General features: G+C 47.8%; 1 protein-coding gene across 1 annotated transcript; it reads left to right on the forward strand.

The window, feature by feature from the left end:
* Positions 1 to 636: 636 nt before the first annotated feature.
* On the forward strand, positions 637 to 18416 carry rhoub (ras homolog family member Ub). Its single transcript, XM_048522676.2, has 3 exons — positions 637 to 1428; positions 12738 to 12796; positions 13970 to 18416. The coding sequence occupies exons 1-3, from the start codon at positions 1209 to 1211 to the stop codon at positions 14426 to 14428; spliced, it is 738 nt and encodes a 245-aa protein (XP_048378633.1). The 5' UTR covers positions 637 to 1208; the 3' UTR covers positions 14429 to 18416.
* Positions 18417 to 22525: the final 4109 nt, after the last annotated feature.

A 22525-nucleotide genomic window follows, 5' to 3' on the forward strand; every position in this document is an offset into this window, starting at 1 on the left:
TAGACTGAGAGAGGGTTAAAGATTGAGAGAGAGGGTTAAAGATTGAGAGAGGGTTAAAGACTGAGAGAGCAAGCTATAGACTGAGAGAGGGTTAAAGATTGAGAGAGAGGGTTAAAGATTGAGAGAGGGTTAAAGACTGAGAGAGCAAGCTATAGACTGAGAGAGGGTTAAAGACTGAGAGAGCAAGCTATAGACTGAGGGTTAAAGACTGAGAGAGCAAGCTATAGACTGAGAGAGAGGGTTAAAGACTGAGAGAGCAAGCTATAGACTGAGAGAGGGTTAAAGACTGAGAGAGCAAGCTATAGACTGAGAGAGGGTTAAAGACTGAGAGAGCAAGCTATAGACTGAGAGAGAGGGTTAAAGACTGAGAGAGCAAGCTATAGACTGAGAGAGGGTTAAAGACTGAGAGAGGGTTAAAGACTGAGAGAGAGGGTTAAAGATTGAGAGAGGGTTAAAGACTGAGAGAGAAGGTTAAAGATTGGGAGGGGATTAAAGAGTCAGAATGAACAGATAATTGGATGAAAGAACAGGTCAGAGAAGGAGAGAGGTTAATGAGTGAGAGACCAGGTTAATGATTGAGAGAACTGGTTCATGAGTGAGAGTCAGCAAGTTATTGAGCAAGAACAGTCTATTGTACAGCCCCATTTCGATTCGGGGTGCAGAATGGGTGGTGTAGTAATGTTGGCAATTTTTTTTTTAAATGTCACTTTTCCCCTCAACCCTACACCTTCCTCTTCAGCGTTTCACCTGTGATGCTGAGCTGTCCCTTTAAGGGGTGGAAGCTGTGTGGGAGGTGCAAATGTTGCTGAGTTCTGTATCTACCCGTTTCAAGGGAGGCGGTGACTACCGGGTGAGAGGTTTATAAAACGAACAGTGCGGGGAGAGAGAGAGAGAGTGTTTGAAGTGTGTGGTTTAGAGGCGGAAAGAAATTAGGCTGTTGTGGGGCCGATTTGATTACTGATCGCTCCCCCCCACCCCGTGTCAGTTTCAGTGAAACTGATAGGACGCGGAAAAGTTTTGCCCAAACTTTTCAAAAATTATTTTTCGTTTTTTCTTCCCCTTCAAATGATTTTGGTGGTCCTCCAGAATTTGGAACTAACTTCCTAGGTGTTTTTTTTTGCCCGGTCTTGTGGGGGATTTTTGTTTTCTTTTGAATTTTGAAAAGAAAGGAAGTGAAACATCTCTCTCTCTCGGTGTGAGAGACGGCGATGCCCCCCCAGGACTTACTGGACTATCGCGCGGGCTTCGCACCCCCGGTGCCCCCGCACAAACCCAAGCGCAGCGGCCGGGCTGCCCGCACCCAGGAGCGGTTCCTCAAGTGCGTTTTGCTCGGAGATGGAGCGGTTGGCAAAACTAGTTTGGTGGTCAGCTACACCACCAATGGTTATCCAACAAAATATGTACCCACTGCCTTTGACGATTTCTCCGGTAAGCTATAACTAATCACTTCAGAGCGTTTTTAAACACGAGAAACTTTTGTATATTTAGTCCTTCAAGAACATATCTATGGGCTGAAGGGTCGCTTCTCTAATGTGTGATATTATGTATATGCATTTATGTATCATCATTATGCATATTCATGTGTGCACACGTTTCCTGTATATGCTATACTAAAAGTTTTTAATTATAATTTTAAATGAACTCGAGTTTTATTTTTCAGTCAATTGCAGATTGCCATTCCATTCCAAACATGCACCAAAAGACTACGAGCTGATTAAGATTTTGTTAGCATGGTTACAGGGTTGTCTATGGGACGACAAGTGTGTGTGAGAGAGAGAGTTAGCGTTAGCCCTGGGGGAGCAGGCTTGCACTGGGTTCCAGTGTTGTATGTTTTCACTGTTTCGAGTTGTACCGCTAACGCTGAGGACTGCATTTGGGGGTCTCAGCGTTGTTGGTGGGACGTGGAAAACTTTCAGATGGGAGGGCTGAGTGTGACCCTTGGATAATTGTAGGTAAAGTGAACTTGTGCACTGTCCCCCATCAAGCACTCCTAGGGCAGGGACAGCACAGGGTTCGATACAGAGAAAAACTGATAGTTTTTGTACAAAATCTACCCAATTTGCTATTTCACCCCTTGGATTCGAGGCATTGTAGTACAGGAAGAGGCCATTCAGCCCATTGAGTCCATATCCACTCCCTCCCATCAGCCCCATTTCCCCCTCCCCCTCTAATCACTCTGTCTCTTCACTCCCATGGAGAGTGTTTGTTAGTTTTATCTGGTGTTGCACAAAGACCTGTGTGGCCCTGTAAACGGAGCTACTAACCTTGATCATTTTTAATGACCTGGTTGTTATCGATACTGCATTTAGAAAGATCCCATAAAGGAGGGAAAAGGGCAAGTGGGAGAAACATGGGAGAGAGAGAGAGGGAGGGAGGGGTGGGGGCTGAGAATGATCAGGAGGTAGAGTTGAGATCATGTTACATCAGCTTATTAAGAGTCTAGTTTGAAGGACTGTTGGCTGATAGTAAAACTGAGAGAACTGTACTGTTAAGTGTCGGAAGAAAGCAGTGCAGGGAGCAGGGAGAAGGTGGAAGAGAATTTATTTCACTTCAGATCAAAAGTCAATTTGCAATGTATTATTTGAGAAGGAAGCAGCTATTGGAACAGAAGAATTGGATAAATACTCAAAAGGATTTGGGGGGAGGGGGGAAGCATAGAGGGTGAGGAATGATCTGGAGAGCTTTCAGTGAGCTAGCAGGCATGATGGGGCTGAATGGCCTCCATCTGCACTGTTAGATTTTCAGTGAATGCCAAGACCACAAGACAGGAGCAGAATTTGGCCATTCAGCCCGTTGGGTCTGCTCTGCTGTAATTGAATGGTTGGTAGGTTTCCTGACCCTCATTCCACACAAGATTTCCTCTGAATGCACAGGTGTCTAATTCTGATCTGGAAAATGGGAATACCAATGGAGACAGGGAGAGGGAGGAGGAGAGTGTGTATTGAGGTGGGGGAGGGGGGTGGTTTCCTTAATTCACTTTATGGGATGTGGGTGGCCACTGGCTAGGTCAGGATTTACTGCACATCCTTAACGGCTCTGAGGAAAAGGGTCCTTGGAGTGAAGGGAGTTTTGGTGAATACAGTTGTGCCGTTTGTCTCCAAGATCAAACAGTGCAGAATGAGGAATTGGGTCGAGAAAGAACAATGTGACAAACAGAGATAATGGGAACTGCAGATGCTGGCGAATCCAAGATAATAAAGTGTGAAGCTGGATGAACACAGCAGGCCAAGCAGCATCTTAGGAGCACAAAAGCTGACGTCTCGGGCCGAGATGAAGGGTCTAGGCCCGAAACGTCAGCTTTTGTGCTCCTGAGATGCTACTTGGCCTGCTGTGTTCATCCAGCTTCACACTTTATTAATGTGACAAACATCAGGTTTTTGCGACCCTGGTTTAGGGGATAAGTGTTGGGACAAAGCCCCTGCTTTTTCTTTGGAAAAGCTCCGCAGGCTCAATTCCTTTCTCCTGAGCATGCAGCATTGCCTCCAAAAGCCAGTACCTCAGACAGTGTGGCACTCCCTCGATATCGCCTTGCATGTCAGCCTAAATTTTGGTTTCTAAACCCTGAAGTGGGACCCGAGCTTCAAGCCCTGCTATTCAGACACTCGACAGTTCCAGGGAATTCATCAGCTGCATGAGGCAAGACATTCAGGAGAGGGGAAAGACAGCGTATTTAAACAGACAGATTTTTCCTGTGTACAAGCCTGGGCTCCCTGGAGGTGAGGGAGGGGAATGTCTATTATCTGAATGATGCCTCACCTTCCCCAGCACTTGTCCCTTTCTGTTAATATCTATTGTTTGTGCACTTCATGTCCAGCAATTTGACAATGGAAAAACGCCTGAACGTATCTCTTTGTTTGAATCCTGTTTTTGTTTCCACTAAAATAGATACTTTTCTGAAAGTATCTAACCTCTGGAGTGTAATCGCTGACCTTGCATCCTGTCTCGATGCCAACATTGTTTTAGAGAGACAAGACAGCATTTCAATGTCTGTCGTGGGTTTTTTGTTTTTTGTTTGCTACATGATATCAGTGCTCACTCCTGGAGTCCTCCACAGGGTTACAACTGTATACAGCCTTCTGACCTCGTCTAAACTGTACTAAATTTCATTCCAGTGACAGACCTGTACCCATCAGTACTGTACCCCAGTGTTATACAGTGACAGACCTGTCCCCACTGGTACTGTACCCCAGTGTTATACAGTGACAGGCCTGTCCCCCACCGGTACTGTACCCCAGTGTTATACAGTGACAGACCTGTCCCCCACCGGTAGTGTACCCCAGTGTTATACAGTGACAGGCCTGTCCCCCACCGGTACTGTAACCCAGTGTTATACAGTGACAGGCCTGTCCCCCACCGGTACTGTAACCCAGTGTTATACAGTGACAGACCTGTCCCCCACCGGTACTGTACCCCAGTGTTATACAGTGACAGACCTGTCCCCCACCGGTACTGTACCCCAGTGTTACACAGTGACAGACCTGTCCCCCACCGGTACTGTACCCCAGTGTTACACAGTGACAGACCTGTCCCCCACCGGTACTGTACCCCAGTGTTACACAGTGACAGACCTGTCCCCCACCGGTACTGTACCCCAGTGTTACACAGTGACAGACCTGTCCCCCACCGGTACTGTACCCCAGTGTTACACAGTGACAGACCTGTCCCCCACCGGTACTGTACCCCAGTGTTATACAGGGACAGACCTGTCCCCCACCGGTACTGTACCCCAGTGTTACACAGTGACAGACCTGTCCCCCACCGGTACTGTACCCCAGTGTTACACAGTGACAGACCTGTCCCCCACCGGTACTGTACCCCAGTGTTACACAGTGACAGACCTGTACCCCAGTGTTACACAGTGACAGACCTGTCCCCCACCGGTACTGTACCCCAGTGTTACACAGTGACAGACCTGTCCCCCACCGGTACTGTACCCCAGTGTTACACAGTGACAGACCTGTCCCCCACCGGTACTGTACCCCAGTGTTATACAGTGACAGACCTGTCCCCCACCGGTACTGTACCCCACTGCAATACAGTGACCCCCAAATTAATGAGCCCAGCAGTTTGTGTCCTGTAGGGGAATGGCTCCAGACTGAGTAGCCAGCTCCCAGTGAAGCTGTGAGGTGGCCTTCATCGGTCACCTGTCGTGTGAATGGCGATTCTGAAATTTATTAATCCCTGAGGTCCCTGCAATTCGGTGCTTGGAATCTGAATAAAGTTACAGACAGTTCATTCTGGCAGAGTTACTAAAGTGGGATGTTCCTGCTCTTTCTATGGATTGTACAGTCTTCCCATGGGCACAGTCCCTGGAACAGAATGTACTACACAGGGAAACATGCATTAGTGATATAAAATGCTGGGGGGCAGTGCCTTTGTATCCTTTCCCCCTGAACAACAACTTGTATTTGTTTTGCCTTTTCTTTAAAATTACGCAACGTTTTACAGGATCAGATTTCCATGTCATGCCCCTTAAGAGGGTCTGAGGGCAGACCATCAAAAGTGTGGCTGGGGTGGGGTTTGAAAGATTTTTTTGAGCAGGGAGAGGTTTAGAGAGGGCATCCCAGAGCCCAAGAAAGCTGAAGGCAAGCCTGCCAATGGTGGACTGGAGGAAATTGGGGAAATCTCTGGGATTTCGAAACCTGCACCACACCCTGAAGGTTGCACACCATCGCTGAATGTTTAAGGCTGGGACTGGACAATTTTTGGGGTCTCGACCAATCAAAGGACAGCGGGAGTGGACGGGGAAAACTGGAGTGGAAGCCCCAAGGTCGCTACAAGATTGTGGCCCGTCTCAAGGGGTAGAATGGCCTACTCCTGCTTTATTTCCTTTTTAGATGAGCCAGGGGACAGAATTTGGGGGTGCAGAGAGGTTTGAAAACACATGAGAATTTTTAAACACAAACAGCGTTGAAACAGGCCCTTTGGTCCAATTCTTCCAATGCCAACCATAATCCCAAACTAAACTATTCCTAGCTGCCTGCATTTGTCCCATATCCCTCTAAACTTTTCCTATTTATGTACCTGTCCAAATATCTTAAATGCTGTAACTGTACCTGCATCCACCACTTCTGCTGGCAGTTCATTCCACACGTGGACTATCGTAAGATCATCCCCTCCATCTCTTTGGTTTGGCATAGGAGGGCAGCAAGAAAATTTCTCAGCCTACCCTTCTATCTCAAACCCTCCGGTCCCAGCAATATCCTGGTGAACCTTTTCTGAACCCACTCCAGCTCAATAATATCCTTCCTGTAAAAGGGAGGCCAAAACTGCACACAGTACTCCAGATGTCCTGTATAACCTTTAATGTGACATCCCTATACTCAAAGGTGTGAGCAATGAAGGCAAGCGTGCTAAACACCTTCCTAACCACCCTGCCTACCTGTGACGCAACAAAATTAATGTTGATTTAGAGGTTTGCTTTGAGTGAGTGAAGTGCCCATCATTTATTGGCTGTCCGTTTCCTTGAAGGTTTATCTAGATGAGGGTTTACGTGGAGGTGTCGTTGTTGCACCGAGTCTGCACAGAAAGCACTTGTCAAAACCCTAGAACCAAGAGTTGGAGACATGTGGAGTGAATATTGAACCCCTGGCTATCTACATTCCCCTCATGAATTGTTTAAACACCAAACTCTGTGCCAGCAGGAGGCTGTTCAATCTTATCATGGCTGATCTTCTATCTGCCAGCTTTCTCTGATTGCTCCTCTATGACTTTTTAAAATCTAAAAATATTTGTATCTCTCTTTCTTGAATGTATTCAGTGATATGGCTTCCACAGCCTTCTGTGATAGAGAATTCCACAGGCTCACTATCCTCTTGAGTAGAGTCATTGAGATGTACAGCATGGAAAAAGATCCTTCAGTCCAACTCCTCCATGCTGACCCAATATCCTAAATTAATATAGTCCTGTTTGCCAGCATTTGGCCCATATCCCTCTAAACCCATATGCCCATCCAGATGCCTTTTAAATATTGCATTCACCTCCACCGCTTCCTCTCGCAGCTCATTCAGACACGCACCACCCTCTGTGTGAAAAAGTTGCCCCTTGGGTCCCTTTTAAACCTTTCCCCTCTCACCTTCAACCTATGATGTGGAGGTGTTGATGTTGGACAGGGGTGGATGTGGTCAGAAATCACATGACACTGGGTTATAGTCCAACAGGTTTGTTTGAAAACAAGTGTTTGCAGCATTTTTTTTTGTTGGAGCATAGCCACTATGCTCCAAAAGCTTGTGTTTTCAAACAAGCCTGTTGGACTATAATCTGGTGTTATGTGATTTCTGAGCCTAAACCCATGCCCTCTAGTTTTGAGATAACAAAGTGTGGAGCTGGATGAACACAGCAGGTCAAGCAGCATCTTAGGAGCACAAAAGCTGACGTTTCGGGCCTAGACCCTTCATCAGAATAAGTTTAGATCTCTCCTACTGTGGGGAAAAGACCTTGTCTATTCACCCTCTCCATGCCCGTCATGATTTTATAAACGTCTATAAGGTCATCCCTCAACCTCCGAAATTCCAGGGAAAATAGCTCCAGCCTATTCAGCCTCTCCCTGTAGCTCAAGCCCTCCAACCCCAGCAACATACTTAAATCTCTTCTGAACCTTGTTCAAGTTTAATAACATTTTTCCTGTAGCAGGGAAGCCAGTAAAGAACTCTTCCCTCATCTCAGTCTTAAATAGTCTATTTTGAATCCTTAGACTGTGTACTCTAGTTCTGGACTCCCCCCAACCAGGGGAAACATCCCCAACACACTTAGTCTGTCCAGCTCTCTTAGAATTTTATACATTCCAGTCAGATTCAGCCTTGTTATGGTGGGCCTATTCAATTGTAGCCCTCGTCTCTGTTTGTAATCTCTTTTTTTGTTTTGGGAGGTGATGGCCTACTGGTGTTAGCGCTGGTCTGTTAATCCAGAGACACAGATGACATTCTAGAGACCTGGGTTTGAATCCCACCACGGCAGATGGTGGAATTTGTATTCAATAAAGAATCTGGAATTAGGAATCTAATGTTGACCATGAATCCATTGTCGATTGTTGGCAAAATCCAATCTGGTTCACTAATGTCCTTCCTTTAAGGAAGGAAACCTGTTGTCCTTACACACACATTTGTGACCAGGCCCACAGCAATGTGGGTAGTTCTTCATTGCCCCCAGGGAAAGAGGAATGGACAATAACCCATCAACGCCCTCATCCCCAGGAATGAATAAATAAAACGTGTTCTGCTGTTGGCAACCATATCATCGAGGTGCCTGGGTGCCAGGCTCCAGAGTCCCTTACGCTTGAGCTGTCACCCATGGTTTAGTGCATTGCACCCTCGCCTCTGAGTCACAATGTCCCCAGTTCAAGCCCCACTCCAGGGCCTGAACCAAACAACAAAGGCTGACTGTCCAATGCAGTGCTGAAAAAGCCGTGCATTGTGTTGGGTGAGACCATAAGAGTTAGGAGCAGCAACTAGACCATTCAGCCCATCGAGTCTGCTTGAAGAAGCTTCTCCTTGTCTCCATTCTGAAAGGATTTTCCCTTTACTTTAAGGCTATGCCCTCGGGTCCTAGACTCTCCTACCGATGGAAACATCTTCCCAACATCCATTCTGTCCAGGCCATTCAGTATTCTGTAAGTTTCAGTTAGATTCCCCATATCCTTCTAAACTCCATCCAGTATAGACCCAGCTTCCTCATATGTTAAGCTTTTCATTCCCGGGACCGTTCTCGTGAACTTCCTCTGAACCCGCTCTCAGGCCAGCACATCCTTCCTTAGATACGGGGCCCAATACTCGAAATGTGAGCTGACCAGAGCCTCAGTAGTACATCCCTGCTTTTATATTCAAGTTTTCTCAAAATAAATGCCAAAGTTGCATTTGCCTTGCTGACTACTGACCAAACCTGTAGTGCGGCAGTTAGCAGAGAAACAGGTGTGGGGGATCGAGCTCTAGTGGGGGAAAAGCTCAGGGCGGAGTGACTGCAGGCCTATAGCTAAAGACAGACCATCATTTGGAACTTTTAATTTTATTTCTTTTTTTTACTACTTCTTTGTGACAAGAATTGTAATGTTGAACTTTTAACTTAGCTTTCCTTGTCTTTATTTAGGACTTTGTACCTGGGTTCGTTCACTGTACTCCTGTACTCGAGTACACATGATGACAATAAACCAATTCCAATTCTAATCTTTCAGAGATGTTGTCCCTGCTCAGATGGGTGTTTTTTTAAAAAAAATACCCCAGGGTGTTGCTTTATACAACAGCAGGAGAATTATCCTCAGACCCATATTTTAATTATCCCTCAGATTGACAACACTAAAGAGCAGAAAACTCTGGATGATCTCAGCAGCGCTGGCAGCCCCCTGTACAGAGAGAAACAGTTAATGTTGAGTCCGGTGAGTCTCCAATCAGGCAAACGGGAGTCAATGGGCCCCAAACATTAACTCTTGCTCCTTCTCGCTCTGCAGACGCCGCCAAACCTGCTGAGTTTCTCCAGCAAATTTCTGCTTTTTTTAGTTTCCGATCTGCAGCGGGTGGCCTGTATCAGCAACGGGTTCCTGTCTGTGGGTGCTTGCTGTGCATAAATTAGCCGCCACAGTTCCTGCATTTACTGCAGTGACTCCAATTTTTTTAAAAAGTGTCATCAGTTGTGATACACCTGAGCTATGCAGTGGTTGAGAAAGGTGCTATATAAATGCATGTCTCTTCCCTTTTTTAAACCTCTTTGACCCCCTCATTCCATTTAAGCTGCTGACCAAGCTGTCTGTCACCTCCTCATTTCCTCATGCATTTTGTGTCAGATCTCTCTCTGACCCTAAAGTGAAGCATCAAAGGACACACAAGTGCCTCTACTTAAGAAATGGCTCCATATAAATGTAAGTTGTTGCTGTTGGCATCTTGCCATGACCCAGAGAACCGGGTGGCCCTGGGACGCAGGAGCAGAAGGCCATTCAGCCCATTTGAGCCTGTGGTAGCTTCCCCTCAGTTACCTGTTCCTCTGGCAGCTGGGGAGGTGGAGGAATTGCCAACTGCTGGCAATTTGACCGGGGAGGGCAGCGCAAAGCTGCTGCCGCCTTTGGCAATTGGACACGGGTCGAGCTGTTCTTTTTCTGCAAACCCTCCGCCCAAATAAGAAAAGTTGAAAGTTGGGAGGTTTCTGGGCGTGTGTTTGCACTGACTTCGTGTGTGTGTGTGTGTGTGTGTGTGTGTGTGTGAGTGAGTGAGAGCTGAGGTGGCCCGAAGAAGGGTCAGGCTTGGGACTTCATTTTCTGACGTTGTACAGAAGGGTTTGTCCTTGACTGACTGATACTGTTCCAGAAATATTAGGAGACAGGAAGAGGGACATCACCATCTGAACCCTGCACGAGATTTCACCGCCATTTCTCCCCCCCCCCCCCCCCCCCCACCCCCCGCCTCCACAACCTGCAAATCTCTTGGACCATTCACCCATTTGCTGTTTTCAGTGGCTCTTTTGCTTGGGGCCTTTTTTCTTTTGATCCTTTTGTATGTTAGAGTTGTACAAATTCTCCTGCCCAGCACTGCCCCTGCGATTACTCATAGACTAAAGTCTTTGTTTGCATCTCATCTTTCCCTGAGCAGCTTTACAAATAATCTACATCCGTTTTTTAGTGTGTTTTATGTTTGCTTGTGTACTTTCACTTCTATATTTTGCTTTGTTAAATGCCCTCTCGGTTCTTTTTGAAGAGTTTTTTTATATATATATGTGTTGCCGCTCTCTTCTTTACATTCTGCCCCTCCCTCACAAATAAAAGACCAGCTCCAACCGAAAGCCGAGTTTGTGTTGCGACCTCGCAGTCCTCGCTCACGCAAACCTTCCCACATTCGGATGTGGGGCAAGCCAGCCCCCTCGGATCCGAGCAAGTTCGTTCTTTCATTGATATAGCGCCGCCGCCGCCGCTGCTTGGGTTCGCGGTCCAAGGACTAAGGTCCGAACCACATTCCGAGGTAAGGCACACCCCACACTGACCTGTGCCACAGGGAGGCACCAGTCTGCCCCCACCAGGGTCCCAGTTGCTCCAACTGCATGTAAGCCTTTCCTTTGTTTAGCAGCTTGTTGCGCTCTTGTGCTAAGGACTGCAATGATCTAGGGTCCCCTCCAAGCCACCGTCAAGGAATCCCTCTCCCCACTGGTACACGTTTCTGAGGCGACACTCGGTCTGGTTGCAGGCTCTCCTCCCACGGCCTCAAACCCTGCAGCAGGCTATTGGCCTGGAGGAAGAGATGCTAACCGTTGCATCCCGTGATGTCCAACAAAATTTCTTAACTGAGATAACAAAGTGTGGGGCTGGATGAACGCAGCAGGCCAAGCAGCATCTTAGGAGCACAAAAGCTGATGTTTCGGGCCTAGACCCTTCATCAGAAAAGGGTCTAGGTCCGAACGTCAGCTTTTGTACTCCTAATATGCTACTGGGCCTGCCGCGTTCATCCAGCGCCTCACTTTTTGGTATCTCGGACTCTCCAGCATCTGCAGTTCCCACTACCTCTGATAAAAATTTCTTCACTGTCGGTTTAATAAGCTGTGGAGAAGAGTCGAGTTAAACTGCATATTTAGGCGCCTTATCCAAGGGTGGGGAGCTGAGAGAAGGTTCACTTGCTACTCGTGGGTTTGGAAGGACTGCCTTGTGAGGAGAGGTTGAGTAGGTTGGGATGGAAGAATGAAGCAACCTTTATTGAAACATAAAATTCTTAGAGGCTTTGCCAGAGGTGCAAAAGTCGGTAAAATTGTGTTGTGTAGTGAACATTAAATTGCAGTCACGGGATTACTGCATGTTTGAAGTGTGCCGTCTGATTAACAAACTAATATTTTAACCCATTCAGTGCCCCTAAAGTTCTTCTCAGCCACTTTTACAGTGGAGTCTATCGTTGAGTATATTCACTTGTCATGTAGGAAATTCAACAGCCAAATTTTCGCACAGTAAGGTACCACAAGCAGCAACGTGGGCATGAATCAGAATGTGCTTTTATTTTTACAGGTGGCTCAGTGGCTAGCACTGCTGCCCCACAGCACCAGGGGCTATGATTCGATTCCACCCTCGGGCAACTGTCTGTGCGGAGTTTGCACATTCTCCCTGTGTCTGCGTGGTATCCCTCCAGGTGCTCCGGTTTCCCCCCACAGACCAAAGATATGTAGGCTGGGCTGGATTGGCCATGCTAAATTGCCCCGTGGTGTTCAGGGATGAGAGGATTAGGTGGGTTATAGAGGGCTGGGTCTGGGTGGGATGCCCTGAGGGTCGGTGTGGACTTGTTGGGCCGAAGGGCCTGTTTCTGCACTGCAGGGATTCGATGATGTCTTCGAAGAATAAATCTTGGCAGTGGCACCCATTTTGAAATCAGTGGCCGCAGCATCCTTTTGTCCCCAGTTCAATCAGCAGACAGCACCTCTTTTTCACATCTCTGTAAGAGAAGAGGCACCTCAGGCATTGCAGCACCTCACCCCCTGCGTTACTGCGCCGGGGATGTCAACTTCTGATTGTGTCTCCTGGGCCAAAGTGGTGCCTGCTGCTGCGGTGTGTACGGGGTGGCATTGGGCACTATGAACTCTGGTGGGTGGCCATGCCACACTGTATGGACACTGCCTGCCCCACTGTGATCTCCAGCATTTTGTTTTTTGTTTTGTTATCAACCTCTGCAGTAATTTGCTGCTGTTGAACAGTTAAATCTATTTATTTGAGCGTCAGGGACCACTCTCACCCACCACACTGACTCCTGACGAAGCTGTTCTCCTCTTGTGGTCATGTTTTGCAGCTATTGTCCACGTTGATGGGACCCCCATCAGACTGCAGCTCTGCGATACCGCTGGCCAGGTGAGTGAATAGTATCTATCCCGAGCTTGCAGTTTGGTTACTGATTCTCATCATCGGGTAATGGTTGGCTTTTGATGTAAGGTTATCAGCAGTGCTGGGCTGTGGATTGGCCAGGCTCCACAAACAAGCTCCCTCGTCAAATATTCTAGTCAATCTGAGGTCCACTTTTTTTTCTCTCTCCTTTTTATTCATTCTCCTTATTCATTCATGGGATGGGAGGGCGTCGCTGGCCAAGTAGCATTTATTGCCCATCCCCAATCACCCAGAGGGCAGTTAAGAGTCAACCCTATTGCTGTGGGTCTGGAGTCACATGTACGCCCAGACCAGGTAAGGATCGCAGTTTCCTTCCCTAAACGACATTAGTGAACCAGGTGATTTTTTTTTTTCCCCCAACAACTGGCAATGGTCACCATGAGATTCTTAATTCTAGATTTTTATTGAATTCAAATTCTGACATCTGCTGAGGCAGGATTCGATCCTGGGTCCCCAGAACATTATCTGGGTCTCTGGATTAACAGTCCAGTGATAATGCCACTAGACCATTGCCTCCCCATTGCACAGGTCGCCAGAGTTAGGTGCCAGAGTGTCATGGGTTATTGTGAAATCAAGATTTGGGTTGGGGGGGTGCTATGGGGTTGTACTTTTTAACATCCCATATTAGAAAGCAACACCCTGTAGTGGTACTGCACTCCCTCAGTGCCGTAATCAAGTAAAAGTCTACGTTTCTGGATGTTTAAGTCTCTCCGAGGGAGAGGTGAAGTTTTGAACAAACAACCTTCTGAACATACAAGCTGCGCTGTCTCGCTGTTGTTCACTCTTGGTCATGAGCATGCACACACCTCTGGTCATTCAGTTGCGAGCTCTAAATCACCTGTTGGCCACCTGTGTCAATGATGCGCCTGTGACATGTTCAGAGGACAGGGAGAAAAAAATACCTTTTTATTTTGAAAAGCCAAAAAGGAAATCCAACAATATCGATCTGACCAAGAAATCTGCTAGTCTGTCCCTTTGAAATTAAGGTCAGACACTGTTGTCTTCTATGATGTGTTAATTTGGCACGGATTTGGGATCTGATCAGTGCTAGTTTCAGACTAACGTTTGGCAAAAATTTTTTTTTAATTTATCCGTGTTTTTTTTAAACTCTCTTCCCTTTTTTCTGTTTTCCCTCTGCAGGATGAATTCGACAAGCTTCGTCATTTCTGCTACCACAAGACCGACGTCTTCCTGCTCTGCTTCAGCGTGGTCAGCCCCTCGTCCTTCCAGAACGTGACAGAGAAGTGGATGCCCGAGATCCGCCAGCACTGCCCCACTGCACCCGTGGTTCTGGCAGGCACCCAGTGTGACCTGCGCGGGGACGTGAAGGTCCTGATTGAGCTGGCCAAGTGCAAGGAGAAGCCAGTGCCCCAGGCCGCTGCCCGGGCGCTGTCGGAGAAGATGGGCGCCGTGGCGTACGTGGAGTGCTCCTCGCTGACACAGAAAAACCTGAAGGAGGTCTTCGACTTGGCCATCGTGAGTGGGCTGCGCCACGTGGACGCGCGGGCCAGCAGCGAGCACCGGGTGACAGCGTTAACCACCAAGAAAATGAGGACCTTGTCAAAATCCTGGTGGAAAAAGTACGTCTGTATTGTATGACCATTATTCACCTTGTGGCTCTCGGTTATTGGTCTTTTCACGAACATGATTGTGGAGGAGGAATGGACGATGCCAACTTTTGGAAGAGGCATCTAGCTCTGTGTTTCTCATCCTCATGACAAGCCTGTTTTTTTGTTTGGTTTTTTTTTGCTGATTTTTTTTTTGGTCAGGTTGCTGTCCCTGCCAGATTTTGAGAGGAAGATTTCTGGGGGGTGGACAGCTTGCCTTCAGTATCCCCCAGGTGGGGATGTGGCTCAAAGGGTGACACATCCAGAATCTTCTTTCTCTTATTTTAATTGCTTTTGAAGTCAGCCTCGCCGATGAGGGATGGGAAGGAAGGATTTGATCCAGAGAATCAGGTGATGTCTATCATAGTGGAATTGCTGTATGGAATTCCTCCAGTGTGGAAGCAGGCCATTGATTCCACATGAATTGTCTGAAGAGCATCCCACCCAGGCCCGTTCTGCTTCCCCCCAAACTGCCCCCATCACTGAACTGACCCTCCCTCATCCCATCCTGTAATCCCCACACTTCCCAGGACTAACCCACCCTCCCCGTACACTCTGGTCAATTTAGCGTGGCCAATGCTCCCTAACCTTGCCTTCTCAGGAGGAAACCCACGCCGATACGGGGACAACGTGCAAACGCCATGCAGTCACCTGAGGGTGGAAGCGCACCCAGGACCCTGGCACTGTGGGGCAGCAGCGCTAACCACTGAGCCATCACGCTGCCCGTACTCATGCGTAGAGGTAGCCAAATGAGAACAGCTCTTCCCTGCCACCCATGCCTCCCACACTGCAATCCATTGCATCCCAAACCACCTCACACCCCACTGTGACCTCATTTCAAGAACTACAAGAAAAGGGGCTAGTTAGTTAGTTAGCTAGTTAGTGGCACAGTTACTATAACTTGGTTCAAACGGACGGCAGCTGTTAATGACTCGGATTTTGCGCCCCTGATGTTTAGCTCACAACCCTGCTTGGGTTCTCCACAACCCCACACCTCCCCCCTCTCTCTCTGTCCAAGGTCTCTCAGAAATTTCCCTCACCCACTTCCGTTTCACCAAATATCGGTTTAATGTTAAATAAAAACACTGTAAATCAGAAACAATTAAAACTTGCTGGAAAAGCTCAGCAGGTGTGGCAGCATCTGTGAAGGGAAATCAAGAACAAAAAAACAATACAGCATGGGAGCAGGCCCTTCGGCCCTCCAAGCCTGCGCTGTCATATTTTTGCCCTTCCATACTTAAACTGTCTTCACTTACAAGATCTGTATCCCTCTGAACTGTTCCAAGGAAGGGTCACTGAACCTGAAACGTTAACTCTGATTTGTCCTTCACAGATGCTGCCAGACCTGCTGAGCTTTTCCAGCAACTTCTAATTGTGTTTTGTTATTTTTTTAACTTCTTTTAATCACTTTTTTTAAAATATTGCATTTCTGTAGCACCTTTTCACAACCTCTGGGCGTCCCCAACGTGGTTTTCAGCCAATGAAATAATTTTTGTCTTGAAGGGCTGTCAGTGCCATGATGCAGGCGATTGCCAATTCGTGCACAGCAAGCTCCCACAGTCAGCAACAATGGAACGACCAGATCAGCTGCCCTTTTATTACATAGTGATGGAGGGATGGGGTGTGGGGAACTGAAAACATCCTTTGCTTTGCTTCAGCAACAGTGACTGAGGGTGGGATTGTTTATGTCTACCTAATTTAACTATTATCAGGTGCCAGTCTCTGAAAAGCCTTCTGTAATCAGAGGGTTATCTGAAATTCTATGACAATCTGATTCAATTGTCAGTGCCTCAAATGCTTTTCAAATTCCTTCTTAAATGTAGCAAGGTAGACTGCTAAAGAGACAGACAGTAGTAAATGTTATTGACAGCAAAGAGGCTCTTTTTGTTCTCTTGACACTGATCCATGTCTGAGGCACCGTTGCCCCTGACAACAACACTTTTGTCTACTCCAAAATGGCCACCCTTAAAATGGCCACATCCACGAGTGTGAATAGATTCACTGCTGTTCACGTTTGCCTTCGACTTCGGGCAATCAGTTCGAGAGCAGATGCCTCCTTCTTCCAAGATAACAAAGTGTGGAGCTGGACGAGCACAGCAGGCCAAGCAGCATCTTCGGAGCACAAAAGCTGACCTTTCAGGCCTAGACCGTTCCTGGGGGTGGGGGGGGAAATGTTCCAGCTTCTCTCAGTTCGTGTTCCGAAACCACTTAAAAGATTAGCCAATGTCGCCATTAAAGTAGCCTTGATTTTTGGAAATGAAAACCGAAATCGCTGGAAAAGCTCAGCCAGTCTCTCGACACCCCCAGGGAGAAAGCAGAGTTAGCATTCTAGGGCCTGGTGACCCTTCTTTGGAACTGCTTGTTGCTGGGGAAATTTTGGTGTGCGTGCTGAAAGAAACATCTGCTTTCTTATATTGCTGGGTCTTGCAAGGCTTCTTACGGTGCGGTGGTAATGTCCCTGTGTCTGACCCAGGAGGCCCAGCTTCCAATCTGGCCTACCATAACATCCCTGAGCGGGTTGATTTTTGGTAAAAACATCAGTCTGTAACTTGGACCCGGATTCAGATAAAACGCTTGCCAGTCGGCAGGCCGAGATCCACAAGGTTTGAGGTTAGGCCGGGGTGGAAACGCAGTCTTGTGCTTAATACCCTCTTCCTGTCACTGCCGCCTTCCTCCCCCACCCCCACTTCAGTGACCGCAATACGCGAATGATGGAAAGGCAGCCAGTGGCGTAACCCCTAGCAACCGCAGCCACCCAGGGACAAATAATTGGCAGAGGCCTACCGGGGCAGCCACAGCCAGGCTAAATTTTAAAAACTGATAGCCTCGCAAGAGGTTCCCTCTTTGGCTGCCAGATCTTGCACTGGCTGAGTTTAGAGTCCTGTCACTTTACTATGGTCCATCATTCGTCAACGTCCTTTTTTTTAAAATTTTCATATTCAGAGCTGTCCCATTTGAGGCAGCTCACCAATTCATTGCTGCTAGCAGGCCCCATTGTTTGGCCTCCTAATCTTGTAGCAGGCAAGGGGGTTGATCCAGATCCCTGTTTGGGCCTCGACTAGAGTATTCCTCTGCCCGCCTATGTTTTAAGAGTTCAGGTGAGGCTAGGGCCAGTGAGTGGCCTGGCCGCTCTGCCAACTTTTCCCATTCTATCTCATCACCCACTTGCTGAGGTCCATAGCCCAGCAGCGATGTGATTGGGACAGTGCCCACAGATGCTGGAGGGGGTGGGGGGCAGTTGGGAGGGAATTCGTTGGCGACAGAGGGACACAGAAACATAACTCTGAAGTAGGCATCAAAAGGGTTAAATCCTTTCGCTCTGAGAACTCGAAAGTTGCCGGGTGTGGGCAGAATTGGAAATGAGGGCAAATCATAAATAAAGTGGCAATGTTTTTCCTTTGGTTAATTTGACCGTGAGTACAAGGGATGTGTGAAATATTATAAGATTGAGAGGAGGAGGCGGAATCTCTTCTCTGAGAGGGTTGAGTGTCTTTGAAATTCTTTGCCGCAGAGAGCTGTGGGGGCAGAGTCCTTGTGCTTACTTAAGGCTGAGATAGATGGATTCTTGATCAGTCGGGGAATCAAGGGTTACAGGGAAAGGGCAGGAATGCGTGCGTGAGGAGTATCGGATCAGCCATGATCTTATTGAATGGCACAGCAGTTGTGATGGGCCGAATGGACTACACCGGTTCCGATTTCTGTGGTCTTGTGCTTCCTTTTTGCGGAAGCTGATGGGGTGTGTGTGTGTGTGTGTGTGTGTGTAGTACAGTTAACGTGAAGATTATCGAAAGAGCACAATGATTGTCTTGAATGAGTTCACACCTACAGTCTATGAAAGCATTAATTGTGTGCGTTGGAACCATTATCATCCAGGGAACTTTCTGTTTAACACACTGCTTTGTAACTTACTGGAACCTGGTGGGTTCCAATGTGCTGGAGACGACAAAAGGAAAATTAAAAAAAAAGCATTTTGGAAAATACAGTGGTTCTGTCAGTGTCTCTCTCTTGCCCTCACTCTCACACTTGTTCTCATAGTTGTGCAAACGGTCAGTTTTACCAAACAAATAGGATGTGCATTTCTATAATGCCCTTTCACAGCCACCTGAAATCTCGAAGCATTTTGCAACCAATTTAATTACCTTTTGAATTATGGTCACTGTTCTCTAAATGACTGAGAGGCAGATCAGGGTGCACAGTTATTTGAAATCTCCCATCCCTCTCTCTCTCTCTCTCCACCTTTTTAGAATCCCTGCAGTGTAGAAGGTCATTACACCACCCCTTCGATGTGCAACCCATCCTCTCCCTGTAACCCTGCATTGCCCATGGCTATCCCACCTGGCCTGCACACTGTGGGGGCAACTTAAAATGGACGATCCACCTAACCTATGCATCTTTGGACTGCGGGAGGAAACCCACGCAGACACGGGGAGAATGTGCAAACTCCACACAGTCACCCAAGGGTGGAATTGAACCCGGGCCCCTGCCGCTGAGAGGCAGCAGTGCAGAGGCACTGTACTACCCACACCATTTCTCCCACTCCCGCTCTCTCATTCCCTATTTTCTCTCGTTCTCCAATGTCATCCATATCATCCCCTCCTATTTCTCTATAAGCCTCCAAGTTGCTGTGATGTGTTTTACAGTTAAAATGCCTTTCCTCTGGGTGAAATTTAAATAAGGTGGTGAGAATTTGTGACTGCTGATGGAATAAACTCGCAAACGTCAATGTCAGACTCTGATGTAGAGTCACCAGACTCCCAACGTTAACTCTGCTTTCTTCCAGCAGTAGCTGCCAGACCTGTTAAGCTTACTTAGCAATTTCAGTGTTCACATCAAGGCCTGTGATGTGCATAAATGAGGTGATGTTCCTAGAGTCTGCACTGTGCTTCCCTGGAGCCATGGCAGCAGGATCAGGGCTGAAATGTAAGCAAGGGGCTTTACTGAAATGGGAACAACTGGGAGGCCGTGTTATTTCTGCAGATGGAGCAGAGATAGTCCACGAAGAAGGGACCCAGTTTGCACTTGTAAATGTAAAAAGGAGATTGCATTGTGAGCGGTGAATGCAAATAGATTAGATTCAAATACAGGTGAAATGGCTTTAAGACTTTAGACAGTGAGGAGGGAGGAGGCGAACCTTCTGTGATTGTTACATGGGTGTATTTAATGTGTGTTTTCTTAGAAGCTCAAAGCTCAGTTTAATATTTTACCAAGTGACTGCAGCCATTGGAAGAGCTACAACACCTTGCTAGTTCCTTAATGAGACGTCACCAACTGGGCTTTATCTGTGTCACACCATCTTTGCAGGAATAGAATTTGAGGTTGGTGAATACAGTGGAGTGACCATAAACATGTTCATGTAACGAAATGAGATCAAGTGTTCAGAATTCTCTGACAAAATGTAACTGGGCTCGATACAACCAAAACAAAATCTTGAGAGACGCTGAAATGTAGAATCCATCCAGTGTGGAAGCAGGCCATTCGGCCCATTGTGTCCACACCGACCTTCCAAAGGGTATTCCACCCACGTTCACCTCTGTACCCTATCCCTGGAATCCTGAATCTCCCATGGTTAATTCACACTATGGGGGTAATTTAGCATGGCCCCCACCCTAACCTGCACATCTTTGGACTGTGGGAGGAAACCCACGCAGAGCTGGGGCGAGCGTGCAGACTCCGGCGGCAACAACAAAGGGACGCCGATATATTCCCAAGGCAGGATGGTGAGGGGCTTGGCGGGGAAACTTGCAGGGGCTGGTATTCCCGTATATCTGTCGCCCCTTGTCCTTCTGGAAGCTCAAGGTGACCGCTTGGAAGTTTGTGTCAAAGGAAGCTTGGTGAGTGGTTGGATCTTGCTCAAAACTCAGCTGTCGACTCCCTCCGTCATTGCCCCAGCTTCCAACAGTCAGAGACTGACTCTGTGTTACATCAGGCAGTGCCGTAACCAGACTCCGAAGAGGGGAAACTGAGTGAAATATTCCAGCTTAATTATCCCAAGAAGTACATGGACTCTAGGTTTTGTTGTCTTTCCTTCTTTGAGGCCATGGGCTCGTTCTTATTCGGGGAGAGTGATTGGGTGAGGATAGTCTTGAGATGGTATAGGGAGAACTTTAAAATTCCTTGTGTGTTCAGGTGAGTGCACGCACGCACACAGTAATGTCTGCCTTGTGAGTGTGCACATGCATGCACCTGTGTGCCCATGTCGCTGTATGCACAGCATGTGTGAGTCTGCGTTTCTTCTATAAGATAGGATCCCTACAGTGTGGAAGCAGGCCATTCAGCCCATTGAGTTGACACCAGCCTCTGGCGAGTATCCCACTCCAAATCTCATCCCTCTGCCCTAGCATTTCCCATGGCCAATCCACTCTCACCTACACATCCCCAAGCACTTCGGGGCAATTCAGAACGGCCAATCCACCCCAACCTGCATATATTAGGCCATGGGAGGAAACCAGAGGGGACCCCCACAGACATGGGGAGAATGTGCAAGCTCCGCACAGACAGTTGCCAGAGGGTAGAATCAAACCCAGGTCCCTGGCGCCGTGAGGCAGCAGTGCTAACCGCTGAGCCACCGTGCTGCCCCAGTTTTGCTTGTAACAAAATCAGAAATTGCTGGAGAAGCTCAGCAGGCCTGTGGGCAGAGAGAAACGTCAACACTTTGGGTCCAGTGACTCATCTTCAGAATTCTGTTTGTCACATGTGCTTGCATCTGCATCATGTAGGCCCACTTTGTTTTCGTTTGATTCACAAGACGTGGCATCGCTGGCTGTGCCAACATTTATTGCCCGTCCCTAGTTGCCCCCTGAGAAGTTGCCTTGTTGAACTAGTGCAGTCGGCTCCTGACTTGTTCCTTGCAGGTGGCAGGCAGGGTTTGGGGAGACTGGGTTAGGTACTGGGCTGCAGGGCACCTGAGTTTAGAATTGGAATTAGCTTTATTGTCACCCGCACGCAAATGGTGAAAAGTGTACAAGCCTCTACTTACTGCATCATGTTAGATGCAAAGGCGAGTCTGCCCAAGTAATTTCTTCCTTCTCAAGTTTGCCTTCCCTCACTGCTCAGTTTGGGACCTGTCCCTGAGGGAATCGCTGGCTGATTCCGCTGACTCATCTGGAGGAGGTTACCCTGAGTCATCTTGAGGAGTTTTGCCTGCGCCAGACTTTCTGGTGGTTCCACTCCTGGTTCCTCGCTGCTGTGAGCCGCAAACACAGCTCATTGACAGCAGCTGATGCAGACAGCCAAGCCGGATTCAGTCTGGGTCTATCGCAGGCACTGCAAGGGGAAGGGAATTAACCCCTTCCAGTCTGCACTGAGCAAACTGATCTCGGTCCTTAGTACAAAGCTGACGGGAACTGAAAGAAGAGATGAATGCAGTCAGGTTGAATTTTCAGTTGCCAGCCCAGGTCTATTCCTGGAAGTTTTGGCACAAGGCTGTTCATCTTCTAACAGCCTCACCTGGCCAAACGGCTCGCACCTCAGACAAAAAGTGTTCAAAAGCATGATGTTTGGTAGAAAACACACCCCTTGCTTTTAAGATAATGAGGTGTGGAGCTGGATGAACACAGCCGGCCAAGCAGCATCAGAGGAGCAGGAAAGCTGACGTTTCGGGCCTCGACCCTTTAGAAGGGTCTAGACCTGAAACGTCAGCTTTCCTGCTCCTCTGATGCTGCTTGGCCTGCTGTGTTCAGCCAGCTCCACACCTTGTTATCTCAGATTTTCCAGCATTGGCAGTTCCTACTATCTCCGAATCAATTTTTACCCCTTGCTTTGAATCCTGGTCTCAGTTCGGAGGAGAACCTGGGAGATTCTATTCCGGCGTTGCTCTAGAGGAGGACTCAGGGCAATGAGGAGGTTCCTTTTTATTCCTCCAGGGGCTTCACTGGGCAAGGCCTGTCTCTAATTGCCCCTTGAATTAAGTGAGTCAACCACATTGCTGTGGACCTGGAGTCACGAGTAGGCCAGACCAGGTAAGGATGGAAGATTCCCCTCCTTAAAGGGCATGAGTGAACCAGATGGGGTTTCTAATGATAGTTGGTTGGAACCAGCTGCCAGAGGAAGTGGTGGAGGCTGGTACAATTACAACATTTGAAAGGCATCT

Source organism: Stegostoma tigrinum, chromosome 39 (assembly GCF_030684315.1).
Source record: "Stegostoma tigrinum isolate sSteTig4 chromosome 39, sSteTig4.hap1, whole genome shotgun sequence".
NCBI lineage: Eukaryota > Metazoa > Chordata > Chondrichthyes > Orectolobiformes > Stegostomatidae > Stegostoma > Stegostoma tigrinum.

Coding starts and splice junctions, on each gene's coding strand:
- rhoub (XM_048522676.2), top strand. CDS start 1,209: ATGCCCCCCCAGGACTTACTGGACTATCGCGCGGGCTTCGCACCCCCG. Junction 1,429..12,737: donor TGCCTTTGACGATTTCTCCG/GTAAGCTATAAC, acceptor CATGTTTTGCAG/CTATTGTCCACGTTGATGGG. Junction 12,797..13,969: donor TCTGCGATACCGCTGGCCAG/GTGAGTGAATAG, acceptor TTCCCTCTGCAG/GATGAATTCGACAAGCTTCG.